At 48.6% G+C, this 15,962-nt stretch overlaps 1 protein-coding gene across 4 annotated transcripts in view; it reads left to right on the forward strand.

Annotated features, from left to right (window-relative positions):
• Dpp6 (dipeptidyl peptidase like 6) overlaps positions 1 to 15,962 on the forward strand; it is an 880,940-nt gene that overhangs the window by 844,134 nt on the left and 20,844 nt on the right. For all 4 annotated transcript variants that reach the window (XM_026789414.1, XM_013353878.2, XM_026789413.1 and 1 more), the window contains exon 17: positions 6,933 to 6,980. In XM_026789414.1, coding sequence (XP_026645215.1) covers positions 6,933 to 6,980 — 48 coding nt within the window. The remainder of the gene's footprint in view (positions 1 to 6,932; positions 6,981 to 15,962) is intronic.

Here is a 15,962-nt window from a genome sequence, read left to right on the forward strand (position 1 = left end):
GTGTGGAGGTGTGAATGGAGTGTGTGTGTATGAATGGTGTGTGTGTGTGTATGTATGTATGTATGTGTGTGTAATATGTATAGAGGCCCCACTTTTGACATCAAATATCCTCCTCCATTCCCCGTCACCATATATATATATATATTTGCAATTAGCAAGAGGTTTATTAGGTAAACACAGGTACCTGCGGGCAGCAAAGTCTTTCGGAGGACTTGCTTGCCTGCAGACTGGGAAGAGGTCTTTTTATAGGAAAGAGGGCAGCAAAAGCAGATTACAGAAGCAGATGCATGGTTAGTGGTCAGTTGGAATGAGGCAAGGGGCATAAGTGGTTTTTCCTTTCCCAGCACAGATGTATGGCAACAGATATCCTGTTGTATAGATGTCCTATCTCACAGATATCCTGCTTTGCAGCCAGGGGCCCTGACCTCACTCTGCACTTACATTTGTTTGTCAAAAGCCTTGCAAAATGACGTTACAGCAGCTAAGCTGGGATCTTTCATAAGGGGAATTGTTTCTTTTGTAAACTGCTGATATTCTAAGTTTGGCACATGTGCTGACTATAGTCAGCACATCACCATATATATTAAGGCAAGTTCTCTTACTTGAACAAGAGACTGCTAGTTCAACTCATTTAGCCAGCCAGCTTACTCCAGAGATCTCCTGTCTCAGCCTGCTGAGCGCTGGGCCTATAAGTGGGCTACCACTGCTGCCCTGGCATCAACATGGATGCCAAGGAGTGCTTCAGCTACTAAGCCATGTCCCCCTGTAGACGCCGAGCCCACTTCTCTGCTCCAGTCATGTTTCCCCACTGTTTGTATTCCAGAGACCATGAACCATTAATGTTCGGCCAGATAAACCTCCAAAACTCCTGCCATTTGTGATGGTATGGACACACCAGGGGGACATTCTGTTCAGGAAAATGAGCCAAAGACAGAAAGATGCGCACACTTCCTGAGATGCATAGGAGGGAGAAGAATGTTGGTGACCCAGAGCTTTGGGAGGGAGGCAGGAAGTGCTTATCAAAGAATACAAAATTTCCCCTAGACAGACCAGAGATATAAACTCAAGCGGCCGGCCATTCCACCGTGACACCTCTGAAAACCAAGAGGAAAAATGTGCCTTCTGTATCTTTACGTAGCACACCTCAAGAGCATGTGCCTTGTACAGTCTTCTGTGTGCTCTGGGTCCCATTTTAATTGCCCAGTTGCTAATTTAAGGCCACCTTGAAAGTTAGCGCCTTGTCTCATGGCTGTAGGCATTTCTCTTGTGTTCTTCATGAGCACTGCCAGCACGGGAAGGTAGCAAATACGCTGGCTGAGCTGCAACTTTCAGAAGGGAAGCTATTTTGACTCCCCCGACAGAAAGATGCATACAGAGCGCCCCCCACCGGGCACAGTTCTATGCCCCTCCCACTCCCTACCCCGGAAGGGCAGTGGGCAGTGCATATGCAGTGCCTGCTGTACAGATGAATGGCTAATGAATGGCCCGCTAAGTGCTAACCTGGCCATGACATAGCAAGGTGAAGCTTTAAATTAGGCCGATGAAAGGTCTCTTGAGAGGAGTCTCTGTGCCCTGATTTTAGTAATTTAGGTTACTGTGGCTCTGAACCTCTGATTCGCAATAGCTGCCACCAGTCACTGTCTTCATTCCGAGGTCTGAGAGCCATGTCACAGTGGGGCCATTGTCAGCATGACTTTAACATCGCAAACGTCTTAGACTGGTCAAGTGGACTGCACATCAAACTGTACCAAAGAAGACACTGGTCAAGTGTGAAGGCCACCCAAAGGACCCTTCTGTCCCCAGCCCCTGCAGAGTCCTGACCCATGTCCATCACTTTCTATTGCTGTCACAAAACTGGAGGGAACAACTCTGGGGAGGAAGGGCTCCTTGTGGGCTGTGGTTTCAGCCCATGGTTCCTCGGTTTCATTGTTTCTGGGCCATGCTCTGGCCTCAGTGGGGCGTGTGTGGTGGACCAGATTGGCTCACCTTCTGGTAGATAAGAAAGGGAGGGAGGGGAAGAGGGCAAGAGAGAGTAAAAGAGGAGGACAAGTCTGATGTTCTACTAAGATTTAGTGATGTCTATAGGCATACATACAAGTATTTTTGTGTTATTTTTTTCTGTGCATTTAAAATATTGGGGCTTCAGAGAGGCTGCTCTTCCAGAGGACCTGAGTTTGGTTGCCAGAACCCACACCAGGCAATGTAACTCTGATGCCTCTGGCTTTCCAGGCACTTGTATTCATGTGCACATAACAACATACAACTTGTGTTCATGTATGCATAACAACATACAGACACATATCTACTCATAAGTAAAAATAATAAAAATAAAGCTGGGCTTGGTGACACACACCTTTAATACCAGCACTTAGAAGACAAAAACAGGAGGAAATCTGTGAATTTGAGGCCCTCTTGTCTACATAGTAAGTTCCAAAGTAGCCAGGACTATCTAGAGAAACCCTGTATCAATAATAATAATAATAATGGCCAAAGAGATGGGTCCATAGTTGAGAGCATTTGCTGCTCTTCCAGAGGATACAGGTTTGATTTCCAGCACCCACTTGAAGGCTCACTATTGTCTGTAAGTCCAGTTGAAGAGGGCTCAACATCCTCTTCTGGCCCCTGCAGGCATTGTAGGCACTTGGTGCAAAGGTATTACGTGCAAGCAAAACACTCATACATACACAGAAAAAAATTAACTTAAAAATGCACATAAAATCAGACAAGTGTGGTGGTGCACACCTTTAATCCCAGCATGAAGGAGTCAGAAGCAGGAGGACCTTTGTCATTTCAAGACCAGCCTGGTCTACAAAATTAGTTCTTGGACAACCAAGATTAGATAGTGATACCTAGCCCCCCCCCAAAAAAATAAAATAATAAATCTTTTAAAATATTTTGGTATTTCATAACATAGTTAGCAAAGGAGATATACAGCTTTTCTAGTTCTAGCTCTGTCATGGAGTTTCGTGGTTGGTGGTGGATAATTACATAAAATATTCATTCAGTAGTGAAAGTGTAAAATCCAATGTGAGGTTTCACTGCTCCATGTCAAATGCTGTGCTAATGGTATAGAAGTTCATTGAGCTGTGCAGACTTTGGATCTGGTTAATTTTGCATGTGATTTTTTTTTTATTTTTAAAAACACTTACATGTAAATGTGAGTACATGGCTACAGGTGCACCCTAGGATATTCTAGAAGGGAAAAGTGGGTCCTTTACTGTCACCTAGTCCCTTTCTTTACCATTTGAATTTTTGTTTCAAGACATGTATTAAGTTGCTGTATTAGCAAATGAAACCTCCCCCAAGCTGTGACTTCCTCACTGCACAAATGCGACAAAAGACGGTAAGCTTGCTCTGCTGCTGTGTTCCTGTTTCTAAGCTGTTTGAAGTGTCTTTGCGGCAGGGCTCTGAAGATTGGACTTGAAATTATTCATAGGAGAGTTACCAGGATGCCTTTTACATAGTAGGCACTGAATAAGTAATCATTGTTTACATTATTAATAAGAGCGTGGGGTATAGACTGTTTGCAAATTTTCTTTCCTCGGTTTGTGCGCGCCAAACAGCTGTAGGCTCCTTATCTCTCAATGGCCACTTTGCTCGCTGCACAGGCTCTCAGGGGAAGGGATGGCAGAATGGGGTACTTAGTGTGCCTCCATATTTTACCCCCACAGTCAGTACTTACCTGCCCGTTGGCGTGCACAGACAGATGTGACATGGCTTCTCCCCTCTAGGAAGGAAGTGCCGGCGTCAGTGAATAAAAAGTACTGGCTGCCTAGCCACGTGTGAGTTTTAGGCAAACAACAATTAGTTTTTGTCAGTAGACCCTAAGTACCATAGGGATCTATTTATAGTGAAAAGATTGTCAGTGCTTCTCAGAAATTCACAGGTAACCAAGCAGCCTGCAATTTTTTTTCCCTGACCAGTCTGTGGCTGGATGGATAAGCAAGGGGCATAGCATGGGGGAGGGGCCTAGAACTGTAAAGCATTCACTGTAGAGGTCAATGTGGAGGCTCCAGGGCTCAATGATTGGCTGTGCCACTCCGAGACGAAGGAATCTTAAGTCGGAATATTCCAACGCTTCTTGTATTTGTAGCAGCTCTGTTCACAGTGGCCGAGTCAGGGCCTCAGCCAAGGTGCCCACTCACTGGTGATGGTTGAGGAGAGTGTAACATTTACATGGAGTGAAGTATTATTCAGCCATGAAGAAGAATGGGAATCCATCGTTCGTACAAAAGTAGGTGGACCTGAGGTCACTATGTTAAGTGCTATAAGCCGGGCTCAGAAAGACAAATAATGCACATTTTCTCTCAGATGCAAAAATCTAGGTTTTATTTCTTTTTTACTTATTCTTCAACAATTTTTAATTTGAATCCAACATGTCTTCTATCAATATCCATCCCATCCCCAGCTCCCCCTCCCACTTCTCGAAGATGTCCCCTAACACACACCCCCACCTCCTGCATTGTTTTAATCTAATTATGTGCATGGGGGGGGGTATGCACACATGAGTACAGGTTCCTCAGAACCCAGAGGCATCAGAAGCCCTTGGAGCTAGAGTGGCCAGCCATTGTGAGCTGCCTATCATGGGCACTAGGAACCAAACTCAGGCCCTTGGCAGGAGCGGTATACACTCTTACTACTGAGCCATCTCTCCAGCCCCATTCTAGATTTTTTTAAGACAAGAAAGTAGAAAGAAGACTATAATGGAAGAGAAAGGGAGCCTGAGAAGAAAGCAGTAAGAAAGGACCACTGAGGTACATATGGTGATATATGCAAGTGTAGGCCAGTGTTCCAGAGAAAGCCACTAATTTGCATAATGAATATGTGCTTCTGGATCATCACTGTGTGCACTGAGTGGTATCCAGGTCAGCTCCAGGGCAGTCCGTCCAGCGGCACACTCCAGCACACTCCAGCACACTCTGACTGAGCCTTCCTTTCTCTGCCTATCAACACAGAGCATCCTTCTCAGGCCTGAGCCTTCCTCTCTCTGCCTATCAACACAGAGCATCCTTCTCAGGCCTGAGCCTTCCTTTCTCTGCCTATCAACACAGAGCATCCTTCTCAGGCCTGAACTGGGCAGTCCACTCTCCAGATGTTGCATGAGGTTTATAAGCCATGCTGGGACCCATGGCAGATCTCTGGCCCTCAGCTTAGCCATTTGTCACATGAACCCTGAATATACAGGAAGTTCTGACAGTGACCCTGTGGATGCAAAGTCCACAGTGCTCTTCCTAAATATGCATTCTGTAATATTGATGTCACATATGTACACACACACACACACACACACACACACACACACAAGTCCCCAGCCAAGTGCAGGCAGACGCCTCAAGCCTCCTCTTTCTCCTTTTGTCACTACTCAGTGCCTACCCCAGCCCAAAAGGCGGCATCTCCTTTACATCTCACTCCTTCTGCATCACTCTGAGGATGTGTCTCAATGCTGATAACAAACACTTGCCCTTCATGGAGCTATGTCCTAATACTGCAGATAAGGGACAAGAGCCAGCACAGCCATAATGTCCAAGGCCTGACATCACAGTCTGTGCCATGGTACCCTGTGAGAGAAGGCGAGTGGGTGACCAGCCCTGTGGTCATGGGTGGGTACTCTTTCAGACTAGGTAGTGAAAGGCTTTCCAACATAGAAAGAAGAGACCAGTCATGCTGATATCAGGGGCCAGGAAGAGCAATGACCCCTGAGGGCAGCTCAGCCTCCCTCAGACCCTACAGCTGGCACAGCTGGCAGACCCAAGCATGCAAAGAGCAACAGAGGCAAGAGGATGTTGGGAAAAGACCCCAGCTTAGCAGCTAAATCACCAAACAAAAGTAATTCAGAAGGCCTTCTTCCTGGCCCTGCTATTGATGATAGCAGCCATGAACCTGTGGATGGCCAAGCAGATGCTGTTGTCTTGAGAGCATCCTCCTAACTCCCAAGGCCAGAACAATCTAAAACTGGGAAGCTTTCCATTGAAGGGGCTCACTGAACAGAGTCACACATTCACAATCCATTCCATGCATGTTTGCAAAAGCATCACAGGAGGTCAGAGACTAGAAACTATGGTAGCTTCTTTCCAGGTTCTGGTGATTGTTTTTTGTTTTTCAAGCTTGAGGCTTGAGTAATGCAGACTAAGTCCAGGAAAGCATCATGGAATTGGCTCAATAGTGAAAATGAAGTTATGGTGCTTTAATCCAAATACAATACTCACACCATGCGGCGATCTGGAAAGCTGTACAGGAGTGACCGGTGGTATCTATCAGAATCAGACACCTGTCTACCTTGTTCAAAGAACTGAAGAAGTACACAGAAAAAGCCAAGTAGCCAAGGGCTTCCTTCAGAAGCTAATAAGCAAAGTCCAGACTAGATACCCTTCCAGAGGACACCATTATAAGATCAGTGTTTTTCATTTTCCATGTTGTGTGTTTGCATACTAGCATATGTATGTTTGCATATGAGTGTGGCTGCACAAACACTTGTGTGTGCACCTGCATGGAGGGGCCTGAGGTTGATGTCAGGAATCATCCATTGCTTCTCCTCTGAATTCACTGACGCAGACACTCTCAATCAAACCCAGAGCACACCAGTATTGCTCATCTCGCTAACCAGCCTGTTCTGGGGTCCTCTGGATCTGCTTGCGGAGGCTGGAATCGGCAGGCGGGATGCCAAGCCGTGTGCGCTGGCCCTTCATGTGGGCTGTAGGGATCCTACTCAGGTCCTCTCCCCCACCTGTCAAATTAGCCATGATCTGTACCATGACCAGGAATCCTGGTAACGAACCTGACTGTGATGTTAGAGAGCCATGCCTCTTCTGACTGCATTATCCTCTGGACCCACACAGTCTATATGGCATAAGGAAAGCTTATTTTTTTATTTTCTTCTAAACTAATGACCTTGTTTTTTCTTTCTCTTTTTCCTCTCTGCTCTCCGAACCCAGGCCCTGGTGTACCCACTGTGACTGTACATAACACCACGGATAAGAGAAGTAAGTGCTGTTCCTTCAAAATCTTTCTGAGACTTGAGAGAGTAGGAGCCAAGGTTCACGAGACAATCCAGCCCCACCCCACCCCAACTCAGGGCCTGAAGGTGAATAAGGCCCTATAGGTCCAATGCGCCTCTCTATCACACGTGTGACCCAGCTGAGGTGTCCCTGAAAATGCCTAGAATCCAAAACAGCCTGTGAGCACTGAGGTTGGGTGGCCATTCCCCAGACAACTCAGGTCATGGTTGAAATCTTCTGGATGTAGCCAGGACAGGCCGGATTTGAACAGCAGTCAGTAGGGGCTTCACTCTCGCCTCCGCTGAGGCTTCATGGGTACTCAGAGTGTATCTGCCTGCAGGTCAGATGGTCATGTCCATGACATGGAGGAACTACAGGAAGAAAGGTGGGAGAATGGGAGGAAGGGAGGTCAAGGGTGGCCATCAGAGTAAATGGGAACAAATGCCGAGAAGGTATTTGGCAGCTTAACCATCTTTCCACTAGGGCTGCTCGGGAAAAGTGGGTTTTTAGAGTGACCAGGCCCACTCCCAAGCCTCATCTCCAGCCTCACTTGGGAACTTTTCCAAGAGCCTGGGAGATTTGAAGCTCTTGGGTTTCAGTCCGTGTCCCCTGAAAGATTCTGGTACAACTCCTTGGGCATCACCACTCACCAACAATCTGCACACTCCAAGGGACACACAGCAGGGAAGAAACCTGGCTATAGGATTCCCCTACAGCTTCCCACCCAAGTGGCCTCTGTGGTCTTCAGCAGCTTGACAATTAATTCCTCTGTAAGAAATCGCTCCTGCTTAAGCCCTGCCTAGTACCTTCACTTCACAGGCTGCTCCAGAGTCCCAGCATCGCCTTTCTTAAGAAAGCATGTGCTGGAGCTGGGCATGGGTGGTGCACCTTTAATCTCAGCACAGGCAGAGGCAAGTGGAACTCAGTGAGTTCAAGGCCAGCCTGGTCTATATACTGAGTTCCAGAACAGGCAGAGCTACCTGATGAAGAGACCTTGTCTCAAAAAAAAAAAAATGTAGCCAAATATGGTATTGCACATCTTTAATCCCAGAACTTGAGAGGCAGAGGCAGGCAAATCCCTAAGTTCAAGGCCAGCCTGGTCTACAGAGCAAGTTTCAGAACAGTCAAAGATACATAGAGAAGCCCTGTCTTGAAAAATGAAGAAGAGGAGGAGGAGGAAGACAGTGTGTGCTGTTTGTATTTGTTGACATGTAAGAGCTCATAGATGATAACTCCCTGATACTCTATGAGCTCATGGTTAACCCCCCGATATGCTATGGGTTCATGGATAACCCTGATACTCTACGAGCCTTTCTCCCTTCTTGCAACCTGGTGTTCTGCTGAGGACTGAGGGAAATGAGTGGTGTGGTTTAACATCCTGCCTGCATACCTGCTTCCTGGCTGAATGGTCACACTAGGTACCCATGGTGCCCACTTCTACTACATGTGGCATCCTTGGCATCCATTTCCCCTTATTGTGAGGACACAGTTGGATTGGATTGGAGCCCACCCTAGTGACGTCACCAAAACACTGATCCTCTTTGCAATTAAAGTCACCTTCGCAGGTAACAAGAGTTATGGCTTCAGCATCTGGTGGGAACACTAGATTGTATGTAGTTCAGCCCACACATGGTAACACAGGGCTTCTCTATGAGACCCAGTTCCCACATTCTTGGATGTTCCTGGATATGAAACCCCATAATCTTCACCCTCCAGGACTCCAGGCAGGAGAGAATGTGGACAGAGCATGTGGGTGTCCCTGTGTGGAAGCCCAGAGCCCGCCTATGTCCGTTACGTTGTCTGACTCCCTGTCAGTCGGTGGCACACAGTAGCTCACAACCATCTGTAACTCCATTTTCAGGGGATTCAACTTCCTCTTCTGGCCTTCGTGGGCACTGCACACATGTAGTGCACAGACACACATGGAGGCAAAGCACATACACAGAAAATAAAAATAAATAAATCTTGCTTTTAAGAAAGAGTTTAAACCAACCTGAGCTATAGTACAAGACCCAGCCAAAAGATTAAAATTCAAAATAGTGGACTACAAGCCCCTCACAGCACTCATCATGGTTTCCTTCTCCCTCCCTCTGCTAGGGTCTGCTCCATGTCACTGAGGAGAGGATCGAGGCCTAGTTCGCAAAGAGTCCTGCCAACTATGACATCTTTTCCCCTAGAATCCGACTGTTCAGGAGCAAATAGCTTCAATGGGAGAAAAAGAGAAAGACATGTTTAAAGAAAGAGAGAGCAACAGTAAGGGAGAGGAAGCAGCATGCAAGCCACAGCAATGTTCTAGTGAGCACCCATGGCTCAGCGACGAAAAGTTTACACGTCTGACTTGAGTCTGTGGGGTGCGTCTGTCTCAGGCACACAAAACACAAAGGATTGTCTGAGCAGGAACCCAAAGCCCTGGCCCCCGAGTGCGAGTCTGCTGCCTTCTGCAGCTCCTGGGAACAACCACCCTGACAGGAGTTGGCCAGGTCCACCTGGGAGGAAAAGTCCTGGTCAAATGTCAGAGCCAGCAGTGCATCCAGTCTCCAGGGGTCTGTGGGAGTGCATGACTCTCTCTTAGTCTTGTAATGGGATTGCTAGCCCGCTACAACACACCACAGCCTAGCATAACACTCCCTCAAATGGCAGCCTTGAATGTAAGGCTTGGGGCTTGTCCCTTGTCTGTCAAATTAGTGACTTCTGGGTGAGGCCACACATCCCTTCCACCCCTAGGCTCCTGGTCTAAGTGATAGGATCTTGTCCATGCCATGGTCACAGCCTTTTGGCAGACTCTGTGCCAGGTGCATGATTGCAGCACATCATGGATGTATGCCTCAGGAAGGCAGCAAAGCGGATGCATCATGGACCAGCCCTAGGGCCCAGGTAGGGTTCAAGTCAGTCACTTCCTTCCATGATTAAAAAAAATCCCTGAAGCTCCAGGCAGTGGTGGCGCACACCTTTAATCCCAGCTCTCAGGAAGCAGTGGCAGGTGGATCTCTGTGAGTTTGAGGCCAGCCTGGTCTGCAGAGTGTGTTCCAAGACAGCCATGGATATACACAGAGAAACCTTGTCTCGAAACTGCCCACCCCCCCAAAAAAAAAATCCTGGAAAGGGAACAAGAAACCCTGTCTCAAAGTAGGTGAGGATCATACCAAGGGACGTTTTCTCACCTCCACACACGCGCCATGTTATACACATGCCCATACTTACAGATGAACATACAGAGTGAGAAAGAGAGAGGTTTAAAGATAAGGCCCTGAGAAAGTTCCAGGAGCAGGGAAAAGACACAGTGAAGTGGCCTAACCTGCAAATGATGACCTCACCAGCCTGCAGAAGCCCACAGAGCATCACTTAGCAACCAGATGCTCTGTGAGCATTTATCCTCTTGCCTATCCAGACGGGTGTCTTCCAGCCAGGGTCCTTGAAGCCAGCAGCTTTCCCGCATGTGTTATGATCCATGTAGGGCCAGGACCATCTAGAATACTATATGCATTTGTGGACTTCTCTGCACAGGTTCAGAGAATAGAGGCATGGACCTTGGATGAATTGCCCAAGGACCCAAGTGTTGGACTGATTTTCCAGTCAAAAAAAGGTGACTCCTCAGAGCACTTTTCTTTTACGGGCTGAGTGAGTGTCCCCAACCCAAAAATCTAAAATCCAAATGCTCCAAAACCTGGAACTTCTTGAGTATGAGCGTGTTGACATGTGATAGGCCGCAGTCACAGTACAGACACACTGGTAATATCATCCGAAATTGCCTTCAGGTCGAGGGGTTACCGTGTCCATGAGACAGAAACAAATCTAGTGTTCAGACTTGAGTCTTGTGCCCAGATAAACAATGGAACATGCAGAGACTCTAAAATCAGAAAGAACAGGAAATCTGAAACTCCCCTTGTGCCTGCACAGCACTCCATAGTCACTGACCGCTCTGCTGCCTGAACACAGGACCCAGGAACCTTGGCCTTGGTCGCCAAGGAAACAGTAGCCTCTGGGACCCCTGTTCCAACCTCTCTGCTTGCAGTCTGCTGAGGGAACACTGAACCAGAAGTTCTTGCACCTTCTCCTGCTAGGGCAGGGTGTGCGAAGCCTCTGGGCTCTTTCCCTGTTGGGAGCACAACTTTGAGTGGCCCTTGGGCTTCTCTGAGGAAACTGCAGCCCCGTGCATTCAGAGGGGCAGTGTGCAAGCCACTGAGCTCAAGAACAGGTGGTCCTAAGGAAGCTGTAGGATGCCTTGCTTTGAGCAGCCTGTGTTGGTTACAAGCACAGTAAGGGGGTTGGGCCATAGGACGGCTGTGGTTGGATGACAGTGGGGCTTGTCGTTCTATTCTAGCGCAGCCCTGTTAGAAAAGGTGGAATCATGTTACAGAGAGCTTGGTCCTCCCTCTCATCATCATCCCAGCCTCCCTGCCCTTGGGGATACTTGACTTCCCGCCCTTTAGGAAATCGTATCTCCAAACAGAGTCTGTGGGGTGTTGACAGATGTGACTGTGAATTATTTAAAAGCTGTTTCCTTAAGAATGTCATTATCATGGGCACCAAAGGCTCCTCATGTGACTAAGGTTTCCAGCCACTCAGAGATGGGGAAAAAAAACACCAGCAGAGCCGCATCTGTCTGCCACTGGTCCTGTATGTAGATGGACGTGCAAGACAGATGCTGGCTCTGGTCCCATGTGGGAGAGAGTTGGGACTACAGGGGGTTCATGGGCAATTGTACATCCTCTGGGTTAAAATGAGTGCCCTGGTGACATCACATGGGCTGTATCTGTGGGCACTCACATCCTGTCCACCTCTGGTCTCATTTTCAGGTCCATAGCAAGACCAGACTGGGGTATATGGAACAGAGCCACCTTGCCCCTAAAGTTCAGGGACAGGAGGCCCATGCTAACCAGGGTCTTGCAGTTTTTCTATAGTCCTTGGCCCTCAAAGCCTTGCTCGTCTCAGGCAGAGCAGGACAATAGCCTGCAGTGGACCTCCTCTGGCACAGAAGTGACAAGCCAAATCATCTGATGTGGCATCTGTCCCAAGACTTCCAGACTGTGGCTGCAGGGTGGCATTCTGCTCTCGGGAAGTATAGCCAAGCCTCAGGACAGCCTGGCCAACCACAGCCATGGGGAACGTCCCCAGTAACATAACGTGTGTACAGTGCACAAAGAGAGGCAGGCACCGGTTCTGAGTCCTGGCGCCCGATTTATCCTCAACTCTTACGGCACACAGAGCAAATTTGTATCTAATAATGACAGATTTCAAATATTTCAGGAACAGTTTGGTGGGAAGAAAAGAGAAACATCAGTCAGGTGTAATGGTGCGCACCTTTCCCGGCCCTGGAGACAGGGACAGAGGCAGGCGAATCTCTGTGAGTTTAGGGCCAGCCTGGTCTACATAGTGAGTTCCAGGCCAGCGAAGGTTACTTGCCTAGACACACTCCCATTTAAATGTCAGCTGGATCAACAGGACACAAATAATGCATTAGAGTCTCCTCATATCTGCTTGAGCTGAGAGATTTTCCTGGAGAAAGAGCTGCATGGGGCTGAGGTGTCCCTCAGTGGGACAGCACTTGCCTAGCGAGCATGCACACAGCCTGGCTTCCCACCTCGGCTCCAAACAGAAAAGAATAAGAAAAGCTGCGCCAAGGATGTTTTCATCTGGGCACAGAGTCATGGCATGAGTCGATGGAATCTGAATCCCCTGCCCTCATCCCGTCCAACAGTCTTGGACCGTTTCTTCTTCAACAGTCGAAAGTTTGCATCCTTCTTTTCAGTGTTTACTGCTGCTAACATTCCCCTGCCTCCCCTAGACTTCTGTGCCAGTGTCGCACAGGCGCGAAGTCATTGAAGTGCTTTTACAGTCGCGGTGTCCATAAAGCCATGAGGAACTGTCATGTGTCCATATCACATACCGCTGCCGCCCCTAGTGTAACGGGGTGAACTACCGCAGTGACGCAGCTGTGGTGTATGGATGGTACTTCTTCCCGCCCGAACACATCTGTGAGAGATAGTGTGTGTAATTCTCCCGCTTCTGTGGTAACTGGACCCTTTGTTTGCGGAGGTGTCCCAAACGCACTGCAGCCCAGCACAAAGTCCAGCACGATGCTGGAGAGGCTAGCGATAAGACCACCTATCTTGAATCCTGCCTTCAAGATGCTCTATCCAGGGACTCAGTGAGAGTCATGGCCGAAGAACAGTCCCTCGGTCACAAGCTGTCAAACTGACTGTAGCAAGGAAGCCTAGCGGGCTCAGAGTGAAAAGAGATCCAGTTGAGGGGAGAAAGCTGAAAAGCCTTTATTCTTCTGGGTCTGCTCTTTGAGTTAGCTGAGGGATGTAGCCCAGGGTTTATGGGTGGCCTCTGCCGCAAAGAGCAAGGACAGAGAAGAATGATGCATGGGGGAGCCATAAAAAAAAAGCCAGTGAAGAGCAGTGGGTGGGGGCGGGGTGCTGCCTGACCAGAGCTGCTAGAGAAGCACTGTGTACATCTGTCTGTCTACTCACAGCCTGGGCAGTCATAACCTACAGAAAAGAAACCACAAGCCAAGGACCAGGCAGCTCCCTTCCCCTCCAGATTAGTTGCTTGGGGTTTCCATTGCAGTCTGGTCACCAGTTTTCCAATGATGCGGAGTAGGGGTGAGCGCTCCAAGCCCCAGGGCCATGTGGGAACAGCCCACAGGCCATACAACCCCGGGAGTGGCTTCCTGAGCAGCCATTTGTCTCTGTGGGCTCACTGTGTCCAGATCTGATAATAGCTAATTCTACCAAATATTAGAGGGGCTCACATTTAATTAAGGAGTGGCCATGTGTGTGCTGCAGCCTGGAGGTCCCTGCTGCCCCAAAGTCAAAGGCAGAGTCCTCAGGGAATGCACCGATCTTTTCTTATTTCTCCTCTGAGCTCCTGCCCTCTTTGAATGTAATTAGGGAAACAAATAAACTAGCTGAACCCAGCTCCCCCGTGAGACCACCAGTTCTCTGCTGATAAACCCGACTGCGTGGGCAATCATTAAACGAGAAATCTAATATTTAACTAAATTTAATAGTCTGTTGCTTTGGTGCTCTTCTACAGAAGGTAGGATTTCAATAGAGAGGAGGGAGCTATTCAAAGGCAGCCTGAATAGTCAGTGAGCGATTAGAACTTGCTACACCCCACACAAGGCCAGACCTGCCAGGGCCCGGCGTGGGTGATGGGTATTTGGCTGTGTCTGCATTCACTCTGGGAAAGCTGAGCCGGGTGGGCAACTGCACACACTGGTGATCTGAGTTTGCACCTCTCCATCCAGAACAGCATATAAGACTGTGGAGTCCCGTTAGAACCAGTTCATACAAATCAGACAGACGTAAAGAGAGGTGGGCCAATCGTGAGGGGCTCTGAATTGGTCCTGGTGCTTACCCGCTTCCATAAATGAAGTTCCCATAGTGCCCTGGTGGCAGAATCTGAGTGAGATCCATGTACCCATCTTTGTTGGGCCTTTGCTGATTGTACCAATACCCATGTGTTCCCATGTTTGCAGCCAACCGGTATTCACCCGCTCCAGGCCCCTTCCCTATGCCACGCCTAGGTCAATCACAGTTTCAGGCAGAGTGGTGGCAATGGAAGGCTCTTCCCAGGTTGTCTTAGAGCCGGGATAAAAGACCATGGCCAAAAGCAACTTGGAGAGGTTTATTTCATCATATAGCTCATCCTGGGAACTCAGGGCAGGAACTGAAGAAGTGGCCATGGAGAAGAGCTGAGTACTGGCTTGCTCCTCATGGCTTGCTCAGTCTATACTCTATAGAACCCAGGACCACCGGCCCAGGGGTGTCACCACCCATAATGAGCTGGGCCCTCCCGCTGCAATGATCAGCCAAGAGAATGCACTACAGACTTGCCTACAGGCCAATACTATGGAGACTTTCCCTCTCTCCGCTGAGGTTTCCTAGTCCCACATGACTCTGGCTTGTATTTAGTGGCCATAAAACCAGCCAGTCCACAGATTATAAGGGACCTCCATGTGCTGAAGCATTGAGACAGAATCTTAAGGTCTGGGCCCTGATTCTTACACTAAGCTTGGGTCTGGGGCTATCAGTGAATGGGGTCGGAATCCTGGCCCTCATGGAATAGTAACCTCCATACATAATTAGTCTTTCAAGTACCCAAGACTCTACACTCAGTTTCCTGAATGCTTGCTTTCATTGTGTTGTTGATGTCACTCAGAGCAGGGGATGGTTAACTGTCAGCCCTGTGTCCTCAGGCATCCTGAACTCTGGGACCTCACAGAGCCTTAGGCTTCCTGAGACCCCTGGAGGATCTCTCAGTCCTGTTTCCTTTGTGACTGTCCTGGAGGAGTAGCAAAAGGCCACCCGGGGAGCGAGGGAAAGCCTTAGGCAGAAACCCAGGGTTGGCAGCTGTCTAAGGTGAAAGTCAGAGCTGAATGGTCACATGTGGCTGGAAGCTTGCCAGTCATTTTCAGCAGCTTATCAGCTTATCACAGACACAGGAAAACTCCCATGCCCCACCTCCCCAGGAGGGCACCATTCCTGCTTCTGTGGATGGTGATGATCCTAGAGACACCCACTGCTGTGTGTCACCCAAAAATACAATCAGTGATCACTGCAGCCATGAGTTAACCGCTGATGCCTTTGAGAACTGTGCCTATGGGGCAGTGTCTTTGTAAAAGGGTCATAAGAGACCCCAACACTCTTCATAGGACCATGGCTTTAAAATGTTTCCCAATTCCAGCCTTCCGGGAAACTGGACAAGCTAAAGGCAGAATCCCCTGAAGACAGAGTTCCCTTTTACATTGAGCCACAAGCCGACCCTACATGTAACCTTAAGGAAAGAAAAGAAGCAGTCAGGTATTGGTGGCGTGTGCCTTTAATCCCAGCACTTGGGAAGAAGAGGCAGGTGAATCTCTGAGTTTGGGGCCAGCCTGATCTACAGAGTGGGTTCCAGGACAGCCAGGACTACACAGAGAAACCCTGTCTCAAAAAACAAACATGAAGAGAAGAGGAG

This window comes from Microtus ochrogaster, unplaced genomic scaffold, assembly GCF_000317375.1.
Source record: "Microtus ochrogaster isolate Prairie Vole_2 unplaced genomic scaffold, MicOch1.0 UNK18, whole genome shotgun sequence".
Lineage (NCBI taxonomy): Eukaryota > Metazoa > Chordata > Mammalia > Rodentia > Cricetidae > Microtus > Microtus ochrogaster.